At 55.8% G+C, this 18,289-nt stretch overlaps 1 protein-coding gene across 1 annotated transcript in view; it reads right to left on the bottom strand.

Annotated features, from left to right (window-relative positions):
* ATP9A (ATPase phospholipid transporting 9A (putative)) overlaps positions 1-18,289 on the bottom strand; it is a 97,572-nt gene that overhangs the window by 6,762 nt on the left and 72,521 nt on the right. The window contains exons 15-24 of the mRNA XM_058679605.1: positions 17,481-17,642; positions 12,712-12,804; positions 12,081-12,164; positions 10,401-10,571; positions 9,098-9,196; positions 8,062-8,151; positions 7,820-7,964; positions 7,357-7,421; positions 3,242-3,397; positions 712-776 (exon numbers count right to left, since the gene is read on the bottom strand). Coding sequence (XP_058535588.1) covers positions 712-776; positions 3,242-3,397; positions 7,357-7,421; positions 7,820-7,964; positions 8,062-8,151; positions 9,098-9,196; positions 10,401-10,571; positions 12,081-12,164; positions 12,712-12,804; positions 17,481-17,642 — 1,130 coding nt within the window. The remainder of the gene's footprint in view (positions 1-711; positions 777-3,241; positions 3,398-7,356; positions 7,422-7,819; positions 7,965-8,061; positions 8,152-9,097; positions 9,197-10,400; positions 10,572-12,080; positions 12,165-12,711; positions 12,805-17,480; positions 17,643-18,289) is intronic.

Below are 18,289 nucleotides of genomic sequence, written 5' to 3'. Positions count from 1 at the left end.
CAAACTCTTGGGGGTCCGGGAAAAGCTGGCAACCGGACCCTTCACTGCCAAAAGCGGCTGTGTTTAAAACCTTCTCTCCGCTGCGCCTGTACCCATTGGTCTAAGCTTTCCTATCCGCTTCTTCTGCCACCCTTCCTCCTGTTTTCCGACACCCTTCTTCCCACATTTCTTCCCATACTCTCTGCTTCATTCCCCAGTCTTTCTCCTCGTTGCCGGCCGCCAGTCTGTCTTCGTCCTGTCCGTCCATCTTTTACTGGCTACTTTTATATACTTCTCCACCAATCACTTCTCCCCGTGGGTCCACTTGGCGCTATGATAGGCCAGCAATCGCAGGGGGCGGGCATTAGCCTATCCCTGTGACTTCCTGTTTACCTGCTGGCGAGACCAGCTCCGCCTCCTGGCCCTGGGCCAGCCGCCATCTTGCGACGGCCCCTCCCAGTCTCAGGAGAGGCTTTAGCACCCCGCTCCCCACACTAAAGCCCCCCGTGGTGTTTGAGTCTCCTGGCTTGCTGTTGTGGTCCCTCTGGGGCAGGTAAGGATGGAGAGCTCCAGACCACCCGTGTGAGACCACCTCCTGTCTAGCTGGGGGCACGGCAGCACTGCACCACTGGGCCTGGCCTGCCCTGGGCCCCCACGCGGGGGCCCTGCTCTCTTGGGTGGCACTCACCAGAGGGTCTGTAAAACATCCCTAACTGGCCGGGCTATCCTTACCCGATGATGAGGAATCCTTGATAGAGAGGAACAGAGGCGAAGTAGAACACGGAGGAGAAGACGGCCTGCACCAAGGGGAGAGGGGAGGGTGTGAGCGGGGGCCATGATGGCGATAGTGGCTGGCATTCTCACACCTGTCCTTCCCACAGCACCCCCGGGAAGGCAGCTGTGGCCACCACACCCACTACACAGCTGGGGATCCTGAGGTGGCACTGTGAGGGGTTATATCCTGGCCAAGAACGCACAGCTGCCAGGTGACAGAGCCAGGAGCCCCCCAGCCTGATCCACCTCCAGCGTCCACACTCAGCCCCTTTCCGCCCCCTCCCCAGGACACTGGGATCCACAGGACCACCCTAAGCCCGGCAGGGACCCAAATAGACAGCGACAGCCTGAGGACCAGACATGGTGCCCTGGCCACCTGTGGTGGGAGGGGAGGGCTGAGATCAGCAGAAGCTTGCAGAACACAGGAGCCACCCAGCCCACAGCCGTTGCTGCCCAGGGAAAGCCACCTCCCCAGTCAGTGACGGGCGTCACAGGTGGGTTGTCCACTCACTTGCTTCTGTGTTTTTGCCTAAGCCCCCAGGAGCCCCCTTCCTCTACGAGTCCTGTGCTGGCTTGGCTGTAAGGCCATCATCCTTCCCAGAGCAGCCTGCTGCAGGGAGTGTGGGCACAGCGGGTTAGGCTGCCACTGGGGACGCTCACATCCCATTTCCAAGTCCCCACTGCTCTGCTTCCCATCCAGTTCCCTACTGACGCATCCTGGGCGGTGGCAGATGATGGCACAGGTGCTTGGCCCCCTGCCACATGCAGGGAGGACAGACCCATAGATAGAAGGTGGCTTTCTCTCTGTCATTATCTCAAGAACATAAATATCTAGAAAAGGCTTCCCACTAAGAAGACAAGCACTTGGAAGAAATAAGAACACTGAGTCCACATCTGCCTAGGTCCAGGGCACCGGTTCTCCCACAGCCACTTCTGGCACAGCAGGCAGGGGAGACAGTTGGTCCCCAGCAACCAGAATCTGCCCGGAGGGCTTCCTAGAGTCGGCACCAATGGGAGTGTCATGTGGCACTATAGAAGCCAGCTCTTGCCAGCCTTCCTTTTGTTTCTGTGCCCAGGATGGGTGGATCCTCTCCTGTGATTAAAGCCATGGCATTGCCCAGTTCAGCTGATGAATTAGCATAAATTAAAAGTACAGATGCGGGCTGAGGAACCACACCACCTGTTTGGTCTTGGCTGATTTTGATGAAAATCACTGTGAGATTCCTCCACACACAAACACAATAGATCCTTCACCATCAAACTGCCCGCAGGGGGCCTGGAGGAAACCTGTGTGGGGCAGGTCTGGAACGCAGGGTGATACCATCCAGCTCACTGCGCTGGGCAGACGGCATTTCTCAGGAGATTCAACGCTGTCCCCAGAAGTAAAACACTGCCTCATTTTTACGCTTGTCCTGGGCAACTTCCATTAATCCCAGGGAGGATGTTTTAAGCACAGATGTCTCAGAAAAATGCTGGTTTTGAAGTTATGGCTGAGCACAAGGTGACTCATATCGCCATACCGGAGGTAGAAACACTGAGACCTGGGGTGGTCAAGTGACCTGCTCCGGTAAGGAGACGTGGGTTCCAGCATGCACCTCGCCCGAGTCCTTACCGCCTGACGGGGGGTGCTGGCACCCCGGGGGCACGGGGAGGGGAACCAGGCAGTAGCTTTTTCAGCAGCCAGTGTGTCTCCTGACCCGCCTCTGGCCGCCTTGCTAACACACATTGAACCACTACAACCTGATGACCAAGAAGAGGGAACATGGCAAAACACTTCACTCGCTCTAGACTCCCTTGGTGAACAACCACGATGGTGCCAAGATGCCACCTACTTCCCGGGGCACTAACAGTCTCAATGACCAAGGCCAACTCTCCGGGGGCCAAGGGCTGACCCAGGCCTTGGACTGTGCGTGCTGCAAGTGAAGGTGGCCTCAGTAGGCAATCCCCTGCAGGAGGGGATGCTGGCTGATACAGCAGGCCTGGTTCGGGTCCACCTGCCCAACAGACCAGGGGACACTACACAGACTCTCCCTAACGCAGCCTCAGCCTCTGCATCTGTAAAATGGGCTCAGGCTACCGTCAGGATTGTGGGGACACTGAGCCCAAGGCCTAGGGAAAATACTCTCATGCTGTGGTTCTTTCTGTTGGCCTCTGCCTGTGTGTGGGTAAGAACCAGAGCTGCAGTATTTCCTGGACGCCTAACAAGCCAGTTACAACTCAGCATCGGTCACTCTCATCCCCACACTGCACCCACGCCACACTAAGGCCCACTGCTACTGCTCATGTCAACTCTACACACAGACAGAGGTGGCGGCTGGGGCACCAAGGGGGGAAGCAACATGCCCACGGGCTACCAGCTGGACGTGGCCAAGTAGCGCGTTTCAACCAGCTGGGGTCGGGAAGAGCTCAAAGCGGTGTGATTCCCGGGCCTTTCCCAGGATAACCCGGAGCCCTGAACAGCTGGCAGGGGGGCCAGCTGCTCACCCACCTGCATGGTGCTGATGCACAGGCTCCTGTGGATCACGAACTGGCTGAGGGCCGCCGACCGCTTGTAGCTGTTCCGACCATGCACCATGAGTAAGCGGCCAAGATGCTTGAACTGCGTGATGGAGAAGTCGGCTGCCAGCGAAGCCTGTTTCCCCTCCTGTAATGTGACAAAACAGGGCGCCCTCAGAAGACCGAGAGGTCAGGCGGGGCCGACATGTTTCCCTTTAATTGAAAAAGTAAGATACTCTAAGATCTTTGAAGAACTTCTGCACAGAGGATCTTTGGTTTCAAGTTCTGTGCTGTTGGTGGTCCGAGTCCAAATTTGATTAAAAAGGAGGAATTTATTTAAACAAAAAACAGATAGTTATAATTTGGAGGTTAAATGAGTCTGCTATTAAGCCCTGGGGGTTCAACCATCCTATAATGTATATCAGAAGAATCATTCAAAATCAAAGAGATGTAATTTTCAGGCCTTCTACCAGTTAAGAGGAGAAAACAGCCCCATATAGGCCTCTAACAACACTCCATGGAATATTCCCGAACACGCAGCTCTGTGCTTTGATCCAAGCAGGGAGAAGTTGCTGGGCAGCCCCATGATGGATCCCTTCCTTGGAACGGGTACACAGTGGAAGGCAGCAATGACACAGGCACATATCAGAGGACCTGCAGGACAACCTGAGGGATGGCTGTGCTGGGAGAACACAGATGCCCCATCCCGGTCCTCGTCCCAAAGCAAGAGTCTGAGTCACCTCTGCCTGGCCAGCAGCGCCCGTGGGACACTCTGTGACTGTTCCCAAGGCTCCACAAACGCCAATGTCATGAATAACGGCTCCCACCACCCTGGTCCCAAAGGATGCAGAAACGTGTTTCACATTACAGAAGATCAAAGAGACTCGGAAACACACGAACACACACAGCCTGGGCCCTGGAGCTCTTCTCAGACTGAAAAGGCACTCTGGGCACAACTGCGGAAGCGTGACTATGCAGCCCACAGAATCTCTGTGTGAATGCTACGGTCGGGAGGTGACAGGGCTGCTTGACTGATGTACAAGGAGAGCTCCAAGCTGAAGGTTTCTTCTTTTTTTTTTTTTTTCCTTTCCTTTCCCTTTTTTCTCTTCCTTTTTTTCCCCCTTTTTTCCTTAAAGATTTATTTATTTTATTACAAAGCCAGACACACAGAGAGGAGGAGAGACAGAGAGGAAGATCCTCCATCCGATGATTCACTCCCCAAGTGAGCCGCAAGGGCCGGTGTGCGCCGATCCGAAGCCGGGAACCAGGAACCTCTTCCAGGTCTCCCACACGGGTGCAGTGTCCCAATGCACTGGGCCGTCCTCGACTGCCCTCCCAGGCCACAGGCAGGGAGCTGGATGGAAAGTGGAGCTTCCGGGATTAGAACCGGCGCCCACATGGGATCCCGGGGTGCTCAAGGCGAGGACTTTAGCTGCTAGGCCACGCTGCCGGGCCTGAAGCTTTCTTCTTATTTCTTGAGTTGATCTGTGTTTATTTTGAAAGGCAAAGTGAGAGAGAGAGAGAGAAAGAGAGAGGAGTCTCCTTTTGCTAGTTTGCTCCCCAGATGGCTGCAATGCCTGGGGCTCAGCCAGGTGACAGGAACTTCATCCAGGTTCTCCCCCATGGGTAGAGGAACCCAAGTCAGTTTCCCCTGTCTTCCAGGCACATTAGTAGGGAGCTGGATTTGGAAGTGGTGCAGCTGGGACTTGAACCGATGTGCATATGGGATGCTGGGGCTGCAGGTGGCAGCTTAACTCACTGCCCCATGAGGCCGCCCCATGCTGACATGTTTAGGTTTAACATATCATCACGTTTGCGATTCACTTTCTGAAAGTGTAAATGTTAACAACAGCAAACCCAAGCAAAGGGCAGGTGAACGGCCATTGCTTCACTCTACCTGTTCCTAAGGAATGTCAGTTTCCAAAATCAAGAGTCGCAGGAAGGGTGAGAAGTGACGGCTGTGGGAACGTGTTACGGCACAGAGGGTTTGGCTGCCACTTAGACGCCTCCATCCTGTCCCAGCCACTCTGTTGCTTATGCAGCTTGCTACTGAAGGACCCGGGAAGGCAGAAGACGTGGTCACCAATGGCTGGGCCCCTGCCGCCGGTGAGGAAGACATACACGGAATTCCCAGCTCCTGGTTTTGGCCTGGCTGGACTCCAGGTGTTGGCAGGCACTTGGGGAGTGAACCGACAAACGGAAGCTCTGTGCCCTTGAAGTGGAAACAGACTCTACCCTCCAACTTGAGGGATGGCTGTGCATGGAAAAACTCCAGACACACCGGAATGGAGCAAGCAGCACAGCACAAGGCAGAGTGTGCTTTTAATTTAAAGTTTATACAGGGCCCGGTGCCGTGGCCTCATGGCTAAAGTCCTCACCTTGAACATGCTGGGATCCCATATGGGCACTGGTTCTAATCCTGGCAGCCCCGCTTCCCATCCAGCTCCCTGCTTGTGGCCTGGGAAAGCAGTGGAGTATGGCCCAAAGCCTTGGGACCCTGCACCTGCATGGGAGACTCGGAAGAGGCTCTGGGCTCCTGGCTTTGGATTGGCGCAGCACTTGGGGAGTGAATCATCAAATGGAAGATATTTTTCTGTGTCTCCTCCTCTCTGTATATATCCGACTTTGCAATAAAAATGAATAAATCTTTAAAAAATAAAGTTTATACAGCAAAATGCTATATACACGTATGTGCACTCCTAACAAGTGTGCTCACACCCACAACCAATAGAACGCACAGACAACACTGTAGAAGAACAGCCCATGTTCCTAGTTTGATGTGGTTGTTTTGAAGAAAGAAAGTATACACTTTATTTCTAAACTGTTTCCATTTCTAAAGTAAACACTTTCCTATTCTAAAAGAGCAATCAGAGTACTTGAGCAGAGGGAGAACTTTTAGAAGATTTATCTGTCTATGTCAAAGGCAGAGCTATGGAGACAAACAGGACGAGAGAGATCTTCCATCCGCTGGTTCACACCCCAGATGGTCGTAACGGCCAGAGTTGAGCCACTCCAGAGCCAGGAGTCAGGAACTCTATCCGGGTCCCCCATATGGGTGCAAGGACCCAAGCACTTGGGCTATCTTCTTCTGCTTTCCCAGACACATGAGCAGGGGACTGAATTGGGATGCCAGCATGGCAGTTGGCACTTTAACACATCGTAGGCACAATGCCAGCCTCAGGGGTTGGTGGAAATGTCTCAATGGTATACAAGAGCTGCAGAGAATTTGCTGAAACTCCAGTGTGCTTCCTCAAGTCTCTCCAGGGATCCAGGCAGACTTCACAGGTTAATATCTCACCCACCCATCATGCCACTCAGCAACTTCACCAAACTGGCATCTGGCTGCGGACCAGACAGCCAGAAATGGTGGGAAAGGAATAAGGAAAACATCCAAGCGTCAGACACATTCATGGAGATACACGACAAGACGTGCCAGAGAGCAGTTCAGTGGTGCTGAGGCAGGTGGGCCTCAGTACTCCCGCATCTCATTTGAGCACTGGTTCAAGTCCTGGCTACTTCTCTTCCAATGCAGCTTGATGCTAATGCGCCTGCCAAGGCGTGAACACGCCTCAGATGCTTGGGCATCTGCCATATATGTGAGAGACCAGGATGGAGTTCCAGGCTCCTTGTTTACGCCCAGCACTTTGACAGTTGTGGCCATTTGGAGAGTAAACAGGCAAGATGGAAGATGTGTGCGTCTCGCTCTGCCCCTTTCTCTCTGTCACTCAGTCTTTCAAATACATGAACAGCACTGCACCTCTCACCGTGTTTGAGGAAGAAGCCAGGCCATGTTCTGCACACCCCAACATCAGCATGTCCAGCATCCCCACGCTTCCACCGACCCAGGCAACCACCACCAAGATGCTCCAAGTACACTTGCTGTGCTCCAAGCAGAAGACAGAAAATCACAAGAAACGGGTTCTGGCAAGCAAACCAGTGTCGTCTGCCCGTGAGCAACCTTGGGATGCGGCCCTGACGCCCAAGTGACAGGCAACCTTGATGCGCATGGTTATTCTCCTCCGGAAGCTGCCCGCACCCTGAGGCTGGGTCGGTGGGGGACAGGCCCGTGGTGGGGCGGGGCTGAGCGAGCAGTGGGGAGCAGCTCACCTTGCCTTCCACGCCCACACCGCAGTCGGACTCCTGGATCATGCTGACGTCATTGCCCCCGTCACCTGTGGGCCAGCAGAGAGGAGAGGTGGCTGTGCTACACGTCCCAGACCCTGCTCTGGCTGGGCACCTGCTGAGAGCCTGTCCTCTAGCCCACAATGCCCAGGTAGGGCTGCCGAGCACCAGAGGCCACTCTCCAAGGGTCACTGTGCCCCAATGACAGGTGGGCATGTTAAGTGTGACGCTGCTAGGGGAACCTCACCCCTGCTTACTTGCTCTCTCAAAGGGAAACACTAAAAAACAGAAGCAGCTAAAGTCTGTGGGAATGAAAAATGACCTGAGACAGCCCGCCTGGGGAGTTTCATGACAGGATGGGCAGCCAGCACTAATTACACTTTCATAAGGAATCCCAGGCCCCTGCAGGGAGGGCCAACTTGGGACCCTGCCGCTTGGGACCACTTACCTACAGCACAGGTGAGCTTTCCAGTGCGCTCCTGTAGCAGGCGTACAATCTGGGCTTTCTGGGTGGGGGCGCAGCGGCAGCAGACCACGGCCGGACACTGGCAGGCCAGCTCCATGAACTCATATTCGTAGTACTTGAGGCAAACCTGGGGAGAGCTGGCGGGTCAGGCACAGTCCCTCCCCAGCTCAGCCCAGCCTGACATCCAGTGGCCATGTGAGGCTCCCATGAGGCCCTGCACACACCTCCAGGGAGTCCCCAGAGATGACCAGGGCACAGTCGTGCTTCCGGCGGAAGGCATTCAGCTCCAGGTGGGCTTCGCCTCGGTTGGTCACCTGGAAGGGGACGGAAGTGACGAGACGACGGCATAGTTAACAAAGGCTCTCCAGTGTGATGTCAGTGGCCACCCCAGCCAAAGGCCCTGCCCTGGCCCCAGCTGTGATGATCCTGAGCTATGGGGGGACCTGGACGCCAGCCATCAGCCCACAAGCCCTGCGGGACTGACAATCACAGGCCGCCGTGTGCTGAGTGCTCTGTGCATTCTACATTTGAGCACTTTATTGCACTGCTTTGTCAAGAGCTTGCCATGAGGGTGCCATGGTGTAGCAGGTTAAGTCTCCACCTAAGGCACCAGCCTCCCATATGGGTGCCTGTTCATATCCTGGCTGCTCTACTTGGGATCTAGCTCCCTGCCAATGCAGCTGGGAACACAGCAAAGATGGCCCAAGTGCTTGGGTCCCTGCAGCCATGTGGGAGACCCAGAAGAAAGTTGCAGCTCTGGCCACTGCAGCTATCTGGGCGTGAACTGATGCATGGGAGCTCGATCTGTCTCTCCTTCCCTTTGTAACTGTCTTTCAATTAAAAGTTAATAAATCTTGAAAAAAAAAAAAAAGAGCTTGCCACTAGAGCAGCCAGTTCTTTCTGGCTCCAGAAAGAAGCCAGACGGGCTGCAATTTCCTTCTTATCCAAGGCCTTGGCTGTGGAAGGTCCTGTGTACTGCCTCACATGCAAGAACTGATCTATGAGGGTCAGGGGGCAGTACTTCTCAAAGGGGACCATGACGCTCCGACAGAGAACAGCACTGCCCCAGGGCCCCAGCAAGGAGCTCCTAACCACCCCAGAACATGCCTGCACCAGCCTCACCACGTGATCCTGCCCAAGCTAACGTGGACCTCCATCTGTCCCACCCCAGGTGCTATGTGCCACCTCCTCCCAGCTTTGGGGTCCCTGCAGGCAATGAGGCTCCAGGGTAGACACGGGCCCGTGCACAGGGGGCTTTACCAGCCGGAAGACATGAATATCCTGGTTTCTGGTCACCAGGTGGGCGTTTTTCGCTGTGCATGTAGCAGTCTCCAGCTTGTCCCCGGTCAGCATCCAAACCTGAAACCAAAGAGGTCCTGTGCGTTCAGTTGTGTGAAGATGGGGCTGTTGCCTGCATCATTAGCTGCTGTATCCTCAAGAACATGGGGGTGAGCCTGATGTGTTCCAGTCATCTCCTGGCATTCCCAGGTTCTTCCCGACCCCTCAGAAAACACACCAGGTCCTGGGATTCGGGGACCCTTAGAAGCCACTGCTGGTGGCCGGCAGCGATGCTGTGACACTTTGAGAAGGAGCCCTGCTCAAGCTCTGACCTAGGAGAGTTCATAACCCTCCTCCTAGGGATTCTTCTCACAGCAGCCAACAGTCTGAAAGAAGAGGACGCCCATGGATGGAGGGGTCACCCAGCATCCCATGGGAAAACATGACAGTGACATCACAGCCTCTCTGCATGACCGCATGCTCATGACAGCCGCTCCTGGGGTTAACTCTGCCCACGAGGTGTGACAGGAGCAGTGCCAGGGCCCCACATGCCCTGAGCCAGGTCATGCCACGGGCCCAGAGAGGACAGGAGACGCGCCCAAAGCCACACAGCCCACCCTGTCCTGGCCAGGCCCTGAAGCAGGGTCTGCAGAGAACGCGCATGATGGAAAAGCTCTGTGCAGACTTCAAGACATTTTACAACAAAATAAACAGCTTTAATTCTACTTTCCCACACGCTCTGTGCAGGCGCCTCAGTTCTTGTTTCATTAACTGTTCTGTTCCCACAGTTCCCAGCAGGGACGAGTCCTGGAGGCTGAACAGAGAGGGGCCTCCGAGAGGCACGGCCACACCCAGCTCCTGAAGGGCTGGATGCTTGTGCCACGGGTGGGCCCAGGCCCTGGCAGGCACCCCAGCCAACACTTCTCTGGGTTTCCTGAGGCTGCCTGGTGCTAGGTCGCCCCCTCCTGGCCGCTGCAGATACTCCACTAGGAGTTTCCAAGTGACCCACAGCAGAGGAGCCCAAAAGGCATTCAGGGTGGTGTGCAAAGCTTGCAGTCACTGTGAGAACAGAACTCAGCTCAACTGGGAGGCCCAGCACCTGTGTGCTATCGGGGGGGCTGGTGTTGGTGGGGACCTAGCATGGTCTATGCAGGAGGGGGTAGTGCCTCCTAGACAGGCCCGGCGGTCCTGTTGGGCTCCTCTGACTGCTGCTCAGCCATGAGGGTGACAGGCACGGTGTGGAGCTCGTACCGCATGGTGGCCCAAACTAACAAGTGATGCCTACCTTGATGCCGGCGTTCCTCAGGGTCTCCAGGGTGGGCCGCACGTCGGCTTGCAGCTGGTCCTCCACCCCGGTCAAGCATAACAGCTCCATCTCCATCTCCAGGCTTTCGATCACCGTGGCCACCTTGAGTGAGCGGTCGTGTACACTCAGCTTGGCTTGCACATAGCGGGCCTGGGCACAGGGCAACAAATCAGGGCTTAGGAGGGGCACAGGTGGGACCCCAGAGGAAACGACACACCCTTGCCTCCTCCCCAGACAGGTCATGCAGGAAGAGGATCTGGGCTCAGCCCTTAGCAGGGCCCCGGGCCTCCCCAACCATCCCTGCAGCCAGTACACCCACCCGCTGCCTGTTCTCTTAGGACCCACATGGGCTGCCTCTATATCCCTAACCCTTTTCCGGTCACCATGGAGGGCACAGGCCTCACTCCAAGAGCCAAAATTCAGCAGCCACTTTGGCACCTTCAGTCAACAAGCCTCCCTCACCCTGGCCTTTCTTCTGCCTGCTCCCTGCCCCCAGCATGTTAGCAAAAATCGGCAAGAAAATCCACACCCACTCACAGGCATGTTCACATCCCAGGCTCTGAAACACAGGGGCAGGCGGTGGGCAGGGTGTGGAGCTGGGAGGACTCCCTGGAAGTGGCTCCACAAAAAACACAAGCATGGCAAGGGGACAGGCTCCACCCAGGGTCTCCAGGCAGCAGGGTCAGGCCCACACAAGCCCCTCCCTGGGCCCCAGCCCCTCCCTGGGCCCCAGCCCCTCCCCTGCATGCTGGCCAAGACCCAAAGGTGACCAGGACCCTCCCCTCCTGCCCTGGAGCCCTGCACCACTGCAAACAAGTCAGCACTCCAACCCAAGTGCAACACTTTCTGCAACTTAAAGACGTCAGGGCTCCAAGGGGGCGATTTATGCCACATTTTCCAGAAGGTACAGCAGGTGCCAGTCCCCATCCCAGGCCTACAGGTGGAAATGCAAGCCAGAAGGATGAAGATGTGGCCCTCAAAAGGATTTCTTCCTATAGGGGTGCCTTGGAGGCCACTGCCTGGGGCCCCACCATCCCCTCTGAGTTCTGGCTCCACTTTAAGTCCCAGCTGCTCTACCTCCAATCCAGTCCCCTGCTAATATGCCTGGGAAGGCAGAAGATGGCCCAGGTAATTGAACCCTTGCACCCATATGGGAGACCCTGCTGAAGTTCCAAGTTCTTGTCTTTTACCAGGCCCAGCTCTGGTCATTGAGGTCATCTGGGGATGGGAGATATCTCTGTAACTCTGCCTTTCAAATTAAATAAATCTTTAAAAGCCAGATTTCAGACAGGTGATGGCTAGGATGAAATTTTAAAAAGGAAAGGAAGAAGTATATAAGCGAGAGTTGTAAAGACAATGAAGAAAGTTAAATGAGATAGAAGGAAAATGGGGGGTTAGGAGGAGAGTGCCTTAGGCAATCCAGGAAAACTTCTTGGAGGAGCTGGTGTTGCAGCTAAGACCTAATGGGAGTGAGAGAGCTGGCCCACGGGCCTCTGTGGAGAACATTCCAAGCAGATGACAGCAAGTGTAGCCATTGTGCAACGGCAGGGAAGCAGGCGAGCTTGGGAAGGAGCTCAGGAGGCGAGGGCACAGGGGGTGAGGGGGACGCCGCCAGCCGGGACTGTGGAAGTGGGCAGGTCTGGCTGCAGGCCAGCTTACCTCAAAGTCCTGGTACTGCTCCTCTGCCAGAGACTTCTTGGCTACCACGAGCACTCGCAGCCCTTCCCGGGCCATGTTGCCACACTGTGAGACAGACTGGGGTCAGCGGGGAGCCCCCAGGCCCCAGCTCCGAAGAGCAACTGGACAAGGAGGTGGCTGCATCCCTTCTGAAGGGACAGGGAGAAAAGCCAACTGGCAAGGGGCTTTTCCCTCAAGCGCCCTTTCCTGAAGCGTGGGCGCTGACAGGCATCCCCCAATAGCTGCAGCAGGCTCCACTCACACAGGAGCTGTGGTTTGGGGAAGAAGAGGGCACGGGCAAAGCTGGGCACTGTCCCCATAAATCCCCTATCAGCAGTCACTGAGTAGCGGTTCTTCCCCCACGCCCTTGGCGAACACTTGTCAGGGTGTGTGGCCTGCACAGGGTGCCATGCCAGGCTCAGACCCAGCCTGCTTTCTTTTTTGGTGCCCCCTGCCCAGTCACTGGAGGTATGTGGATTTGCGAACCCCCAACTGGCACTCCGGGGTCACTGAGCATCAACCACATACTTCCTGCCCCATGTCTTCCACCAGGCCCAGGACAGCGTCTGCAGGCCATGCCACCAGGCCTGACCTGCTCCGGCGTCTCACTCACCTCTTCCTCTAGCCAGTCATTGTACTGCACGATGCCTGCCATGACAACATCCGCCCCCTTCATGTAAAACGTAATCTCGCCCGTTGACTCATCCTGGGGAGGGAAGCCAGAGGAGGCACTGAGAGGCCGCAGGGAGCACTTTCCCCGCTCTGCGCACCAAGTGCCCGAGGCTGACAGGCACTCATTCTCTCTCACTTGGCCAAAGACAAAAAGCAAGAGAGGACCGTGGGTTGGGCAAGGGTCACAACAGAGTCCAAGAAAACACGTGTTTGGAAAACTATCAAATGATGAAAACGCAGGATCTGGGGGAGTTGGCACGTGCTTTTGCAAAACAATGCTTATCCTAGCTGCTTCCCCCTTGCTGCAGGAGGGTTTTAAACCTACGGGTCAGGAGCCCCAGTGACACCAACCTGTGGGCCACCCAGAGCCTGGGGAGGATGAGCAACTGAATCTGGAGGGCTGAACCTCGACCCCACCCACATCCAGGCACACCGCAGCTCCGTGCTGGGGGGCCATCCCTCGCCTGCCTGAGGTCTGCACTCCAGATGCCAGCAGCACCAAGCACCCACAAGCACCCACCAGAAATGTCTCCAGACACCAGCAAACAACCACTGTTCAGAGAACATCCTTTGAGAACCACAGGCCTGGGTTAACTCTGGGCTCCATGGCTACCTGAGGGCTTACCTAGAGACCAGGCCACCCAAATGCCCTGAGGGTTTGTAATGTCTCTGTGACAGCACCCACTGCCTGGCCCAGCACAAGCCCCAGCTGCATGCACTTGGATGAGTTGCTTCTCTTAACCTCAGTTTCCTCATCTGTAAAATGGGCAGACCAACAAGTCCTACCAGCTGTAGCTGAGATAATTCACATTGAGCCATGGTCAGATCCCCTCACAAAGCACTCTCAGGGATGCGACACCTGCTGGAATCAGAGATGACTTCTGCAGCCTTCGGTGATACTGGACACAGACGGAGACCAAGTCTTAGCCCAGATTCTTTTTTTTTTTTTTAAAGATTTATTTATTTGATTACAAAGTCAGATATACAGAGAGGAGAGACAGAGAGGAAGATCTTCAGTCTGATGATTCACTCCCCAAGTGAGCCGCAACAGCCGGAGCACGCCGATCCAAAGCCGGGAACCAGGAACTTCTTCCGGGTCTCCCACGCAGGTGCAGGGTCCCAATGCTTTGGGCCGTCCTCGACTGCTTTCCCAGGCCACAAGCAGGGAGCTGGATGGGAAGTGGAGCTGCCGGGATTAGAACCGGTGCCCATATGGGATCCGGGGCATTCAAGGAGGCGAGGACTTTAGCCGCTAGGCCACGCTGCCGGGCCCCTTAGCCCAGATTCTTAAGGCTGGAGGGGAGAGGGGCAGGTGTGGTCCCCCAGGAGACAGCCAGCACTGTAACTAACACGGCCTGTGATCTGGCACTGGCATTCACCAGGCAGAGGCTAGAGATGCTGGGAAACCCTTCCGCAGTGCCTCGGTGGCACCACACACCAGGTACCCATCTGGTCCCAAACACCAGCAATGCCAAGGGTGAGCGACCAAGGCTGTGAAGATGGACGGAGCCATGCCTTGTCACTTTCCCCCTGTTCTTTCCTTGAGGAGAAGCACGTGGAGACGGCCAGGCCAGCAGCACCTGCTCCTGCGCTCTGCAACCCCAGGAGCCCCACGTAGAGCCGAGACAAACACTGATGGCGACTGAGGGCTCTTGTTCCCCTTCACGACAATTTCCTCATGCCCTCTAGCCCCAGGCAGGCTCTGAGAACAGCGTGCCCGGAGCCTCCCACAAACTCCCAGGCACTCTCGCTCTCCCATGAGTCCCCACTCTGCTTGTCCGGGATTCATGCCAAGGACAGCAGTGGGGTCTGCACATGAAAGCATTTGGGGCCTTCTCCCTCTCTGGTGGGACACCATGGCAGTAGGAAGGAACGCCCCCACCAGCTTCCTGCACCATGCAGCCGGCCCAGGCGAGCTCCGCCGTCTCCTCCAATGTAAACACTGGGTCCGCTATCTCCTCCTCTGAGTCACTTCCTCCCACCAAGTTCATCCCAAGTTTACTTTGCTCCCATCTCATGGCCCAAATGCACTATCAAGTCACTGGATCGGCTGTTGGTGCCACGTTGTTCAGGAGCCACATTGTGCCCACTGTGGCCTGCGCCTGGCACCTGAGTGGAGGCCTCTTTGATGCTAACAATGACAAAGCGATGATCTATCTCGCCAACCCAACTCCATCATCCACATGGGGGGAGGGGAAAGGCGGCAGAATATTTCACACATAACAAAAGCACACGGGCATCCTTGGAAAGACAGGCATATAAACCCCAAAAGAAGCTGGCTGTTCCCCCTGCTTAGCTAATCTCTTACTAGATAGAGATCCATGCAGTACACAGGCTGCCTTGTGGTGCTAGGAGGGGCTGTGAGCTATTGCGCCTGAATGCATGGGAGCAGATGGCAGGGAGCTACAGTGCAACAGCTGCCAAGCCAGGCTAGGGAAGCCTCTAGCCTGAGCTGTCATCTTCTCACGTCATCTGCATATACCAATCACGATGGCTGTGTTCTTGCAATGGGAAGATACAGGGGCGCCTGGATGGGAAAGTGGCGTGTGCCGCCCACTTATCCTCAGAGAGCTGGTCCCAGGAACCTGATGATTCAGCTCTCAAATGACCTCAGTGGAGCCCACGGTTCTTGAACTTGGAAAACGTAATGACTGGAACAATCTTGATTCCAGAGGAGATAATGACTGTCATTTCCCGGGGAAACAGCCGCCCCCAGGATTGAAGCTGCTGGCCATTAGCCATAGGCTGGGCTCATGACGTGGCCTGGAAGCCCTGGTTCAGGCCGGAGTGGACCATGTTGACGAGGCAGACTCAGAAAGCACCTATCAGCATGTGAGACAGACAAACCACTCAAGCCAGGCTGTTGGAAAGCGAGTTCCCATTGGGCCTCACTGGGCCATCCCAGGGGCTTTAAATAAGCTCAGCTCCAGCTGTTGTGGCCACTTGGAGAGTAACCCAGTGGATGCAAGATCTTTCTGTATCTCCTTCTTTCTGTAAATCTGTCTTTCCAATAAAAATAAATCTTAAAAAACAAAAAAAAAAGACAATCCAATTACAAACCAGGCAAAGTCCTCTGAGAGCCAATGCTCCCAGGAGGGAACGCAACAATCCTTGGACGCATCACTGTCAGTGATTGGGGAAACGAAAACACAAACCACAATGACACACCACTCCCTAATCAGGGGACAACTACAAACCAGCGGGGAGAAACAGGCAGTGGCAAGGATGCGGGGATGCTGGCGCTGTTATGCAGGGCTGGGAGGGAGGAGGCATGGAGCGGTGCAGCCACGCGCAGTAAGCAGTCTGGAGGGATCCAGGAGCAGGTGACGGACCTAGCGTGGCTCAGCCCTAAAGAACTGCAAACAGGACCACAGACGCTATGCTCCCCTGCTCCCACAGCGCTAGTCACAGCAGCCGACACAGAAACAAGAACCCACGGACTAGGGGACAAGTTGAACAAGGCACATATCCCAGGGGGCGCCAGTGAGCCATGAAAAGGAATGGGTCTGATGAGAATAACCCTTAGACACATGGCATCGCGGTAGGCATGGAACCTGGCAGTTAGGGTACTGGCTGCAATGCCCACGACTACCATCAGAGTGAGCGGGCTTGAGGCTTGGCTCCGACCCCTGGTTCCACCCTCCTGCTCCATAGACCATGGGAGGCAGGTAGCGGGGTTCCTATCACCTATGTAGGAGACCTGGAATGAGGTCTCGGCTCCAGGTCCCAGCCCAGGCTGATGCAGGCATTTGGTGAGCGACTTGGTGGAAGGAAGTCGGCCATCATCCCATTCTCTCACGTCAGTAACAGGCGCTGGGAGCAGTGCTTAACTTGCTGTTTGGGATGCCAGCTCTCCTATCGTACTAATCAGATCCCAACCTGCTCTCCAGTCCGGCTTCCTATGAAATGGGCACCATGAGGGGCAGCAGGTGCTGGCTCAAGGAACTGCTTGGCTGCTGCCCATGTGGGACACCCAGAGATCATGTTCCCAGCTCCTGGCTTCAGCCGTGCTATGGGGGACATCTAAGCAATGAACTAGCAGGTGGGAGGGCTTTCTCACTCTCCGTCTCTCTTTGGCCTCAGACCCGCTTTTCAAATACTTTCATTAAAATTCAAAACGCAATTCCTACAATGAAAGAAAACATGCTAAGAGAAAGCAGCCAGCACCAGAGGGCAGCGCAGTGCAGGCTTCCACTCACACGGCACAGCCAGAGTGGGTGAATGCAGATACACACAAAGTGGGCTGGACAGAGGGGTGGGGGAGTGGCTGCTGGGGGTGCAGGGCTTCTCCTGGGGCAATGGCCGTGTCCTGAATCCTGCCAGGTGGCTGCACAGCACGGTGAACGCACGAGTTCCTGTGGGACTGTCAGCTGTCCAGTACAGTACGCTACATGACCTCTACCTCAGTAACACACAGAGATTCTGATTGAAACAACAGAGGATGGACACGTCACCAAAAACAGCCTAATTCATCACTGTTACAACACTCACCCCAAAATCGGGCTCATGGGAACAGCCTGGTCACCCGGGACCTGCTAACTGACATGCAAATTTCCTTTTGGCTCGGGGCATTACAGCCCAGTGTAGGTCTGGGCGACAGACACCATGGTAGGATGCTGGGAAGAGGCAAGGACGACTGGCCAACCTTCGGGGACACACCTGGCAGCTGGGGTCTCCAAGCATCTCTGGGCGTCACGAAGGACCACTCACCCTCACGATGATGCCCATGCGCTTGCTCTCGTAGGTGAACGGGAAGAGCTGCAGAATGGTGAAGTTCAGGATCTGGTCACCAGGGGTCCTCAGCTGCATGGAAGACTGGTCGCGGCCCACCAGCGTCAGGCCCACGCTTTCGGTCCACTGCACCAGGGCCACCTAGGTGTGACAAAGAATCAAAGGTCAGGCATGCGTCCAAGTGTCCTGGCTCGCATGGACGGGGAGCAGAGAGGGCAGAAGCCACATAGTCCCAGACCCTGGGGACTGAGGATGGGAAGGGCTGTGCCCTGAAGTCGTCCCTCTGGCCCTGCAGGGCACCCACACTCACAGCTGCCCCAGGAAGCTGTAACCCATCTTCTCCAGGCCCAAATCAGGCCGCACGACACAGGCCTGGCCCAGAGAGGCTGTGCAGGGCCCCTACCGGAACAATTGGTACCAAGCTTCACACCATCCAGGAAGTGGGGAGTTGGATGTGGGTGCCCAATCTCACTTGGAGGAGGTGCTCATAATTCCAAGAGCATGCCACGAGCTGAGTTCTGAGCACAGTGAGCCTCACCTGGGCAGTGAGGAGCCCAGGGTGCTGCCAGGAGCTCCGACAAGTGCCAGGGGGGCATTTTCCCTGTCACATCTGGGAAGGAGGCCCCACTGCATAGAGTGGGCAGGGGCCAGGAACCCCACTCCACACCTGTAGCACACAGTGTGAACCACTCGGCCCCAAGGTCAACAGTGTGGAGCGGAGAGCACCACCCCACACTTGCATGCACTTTGGGGCTCAGAGACGCAAATAAGGCTGCCTGCATCAGCAA

The sequence above is a fragment of the Ochotona princeps genome, chromosome 22 (assembly GCF_030435755.1).
Source record: "Ochotona princeps isolate mOchPri1 chromosome 22, mOchPri1.hap1, whole genome shotgun sequence".
Lineage (NCBI taxonomy): Eukaryota > Metazoa > Chordata > Mammalia > Lagomorpha > Ochotonidae > Ochotona > Ochotona princeps.
Note: the sequence above shows the minus strand (reverse complement) of the source record. Positions and strands in the feature narration are given on the sequence as shown.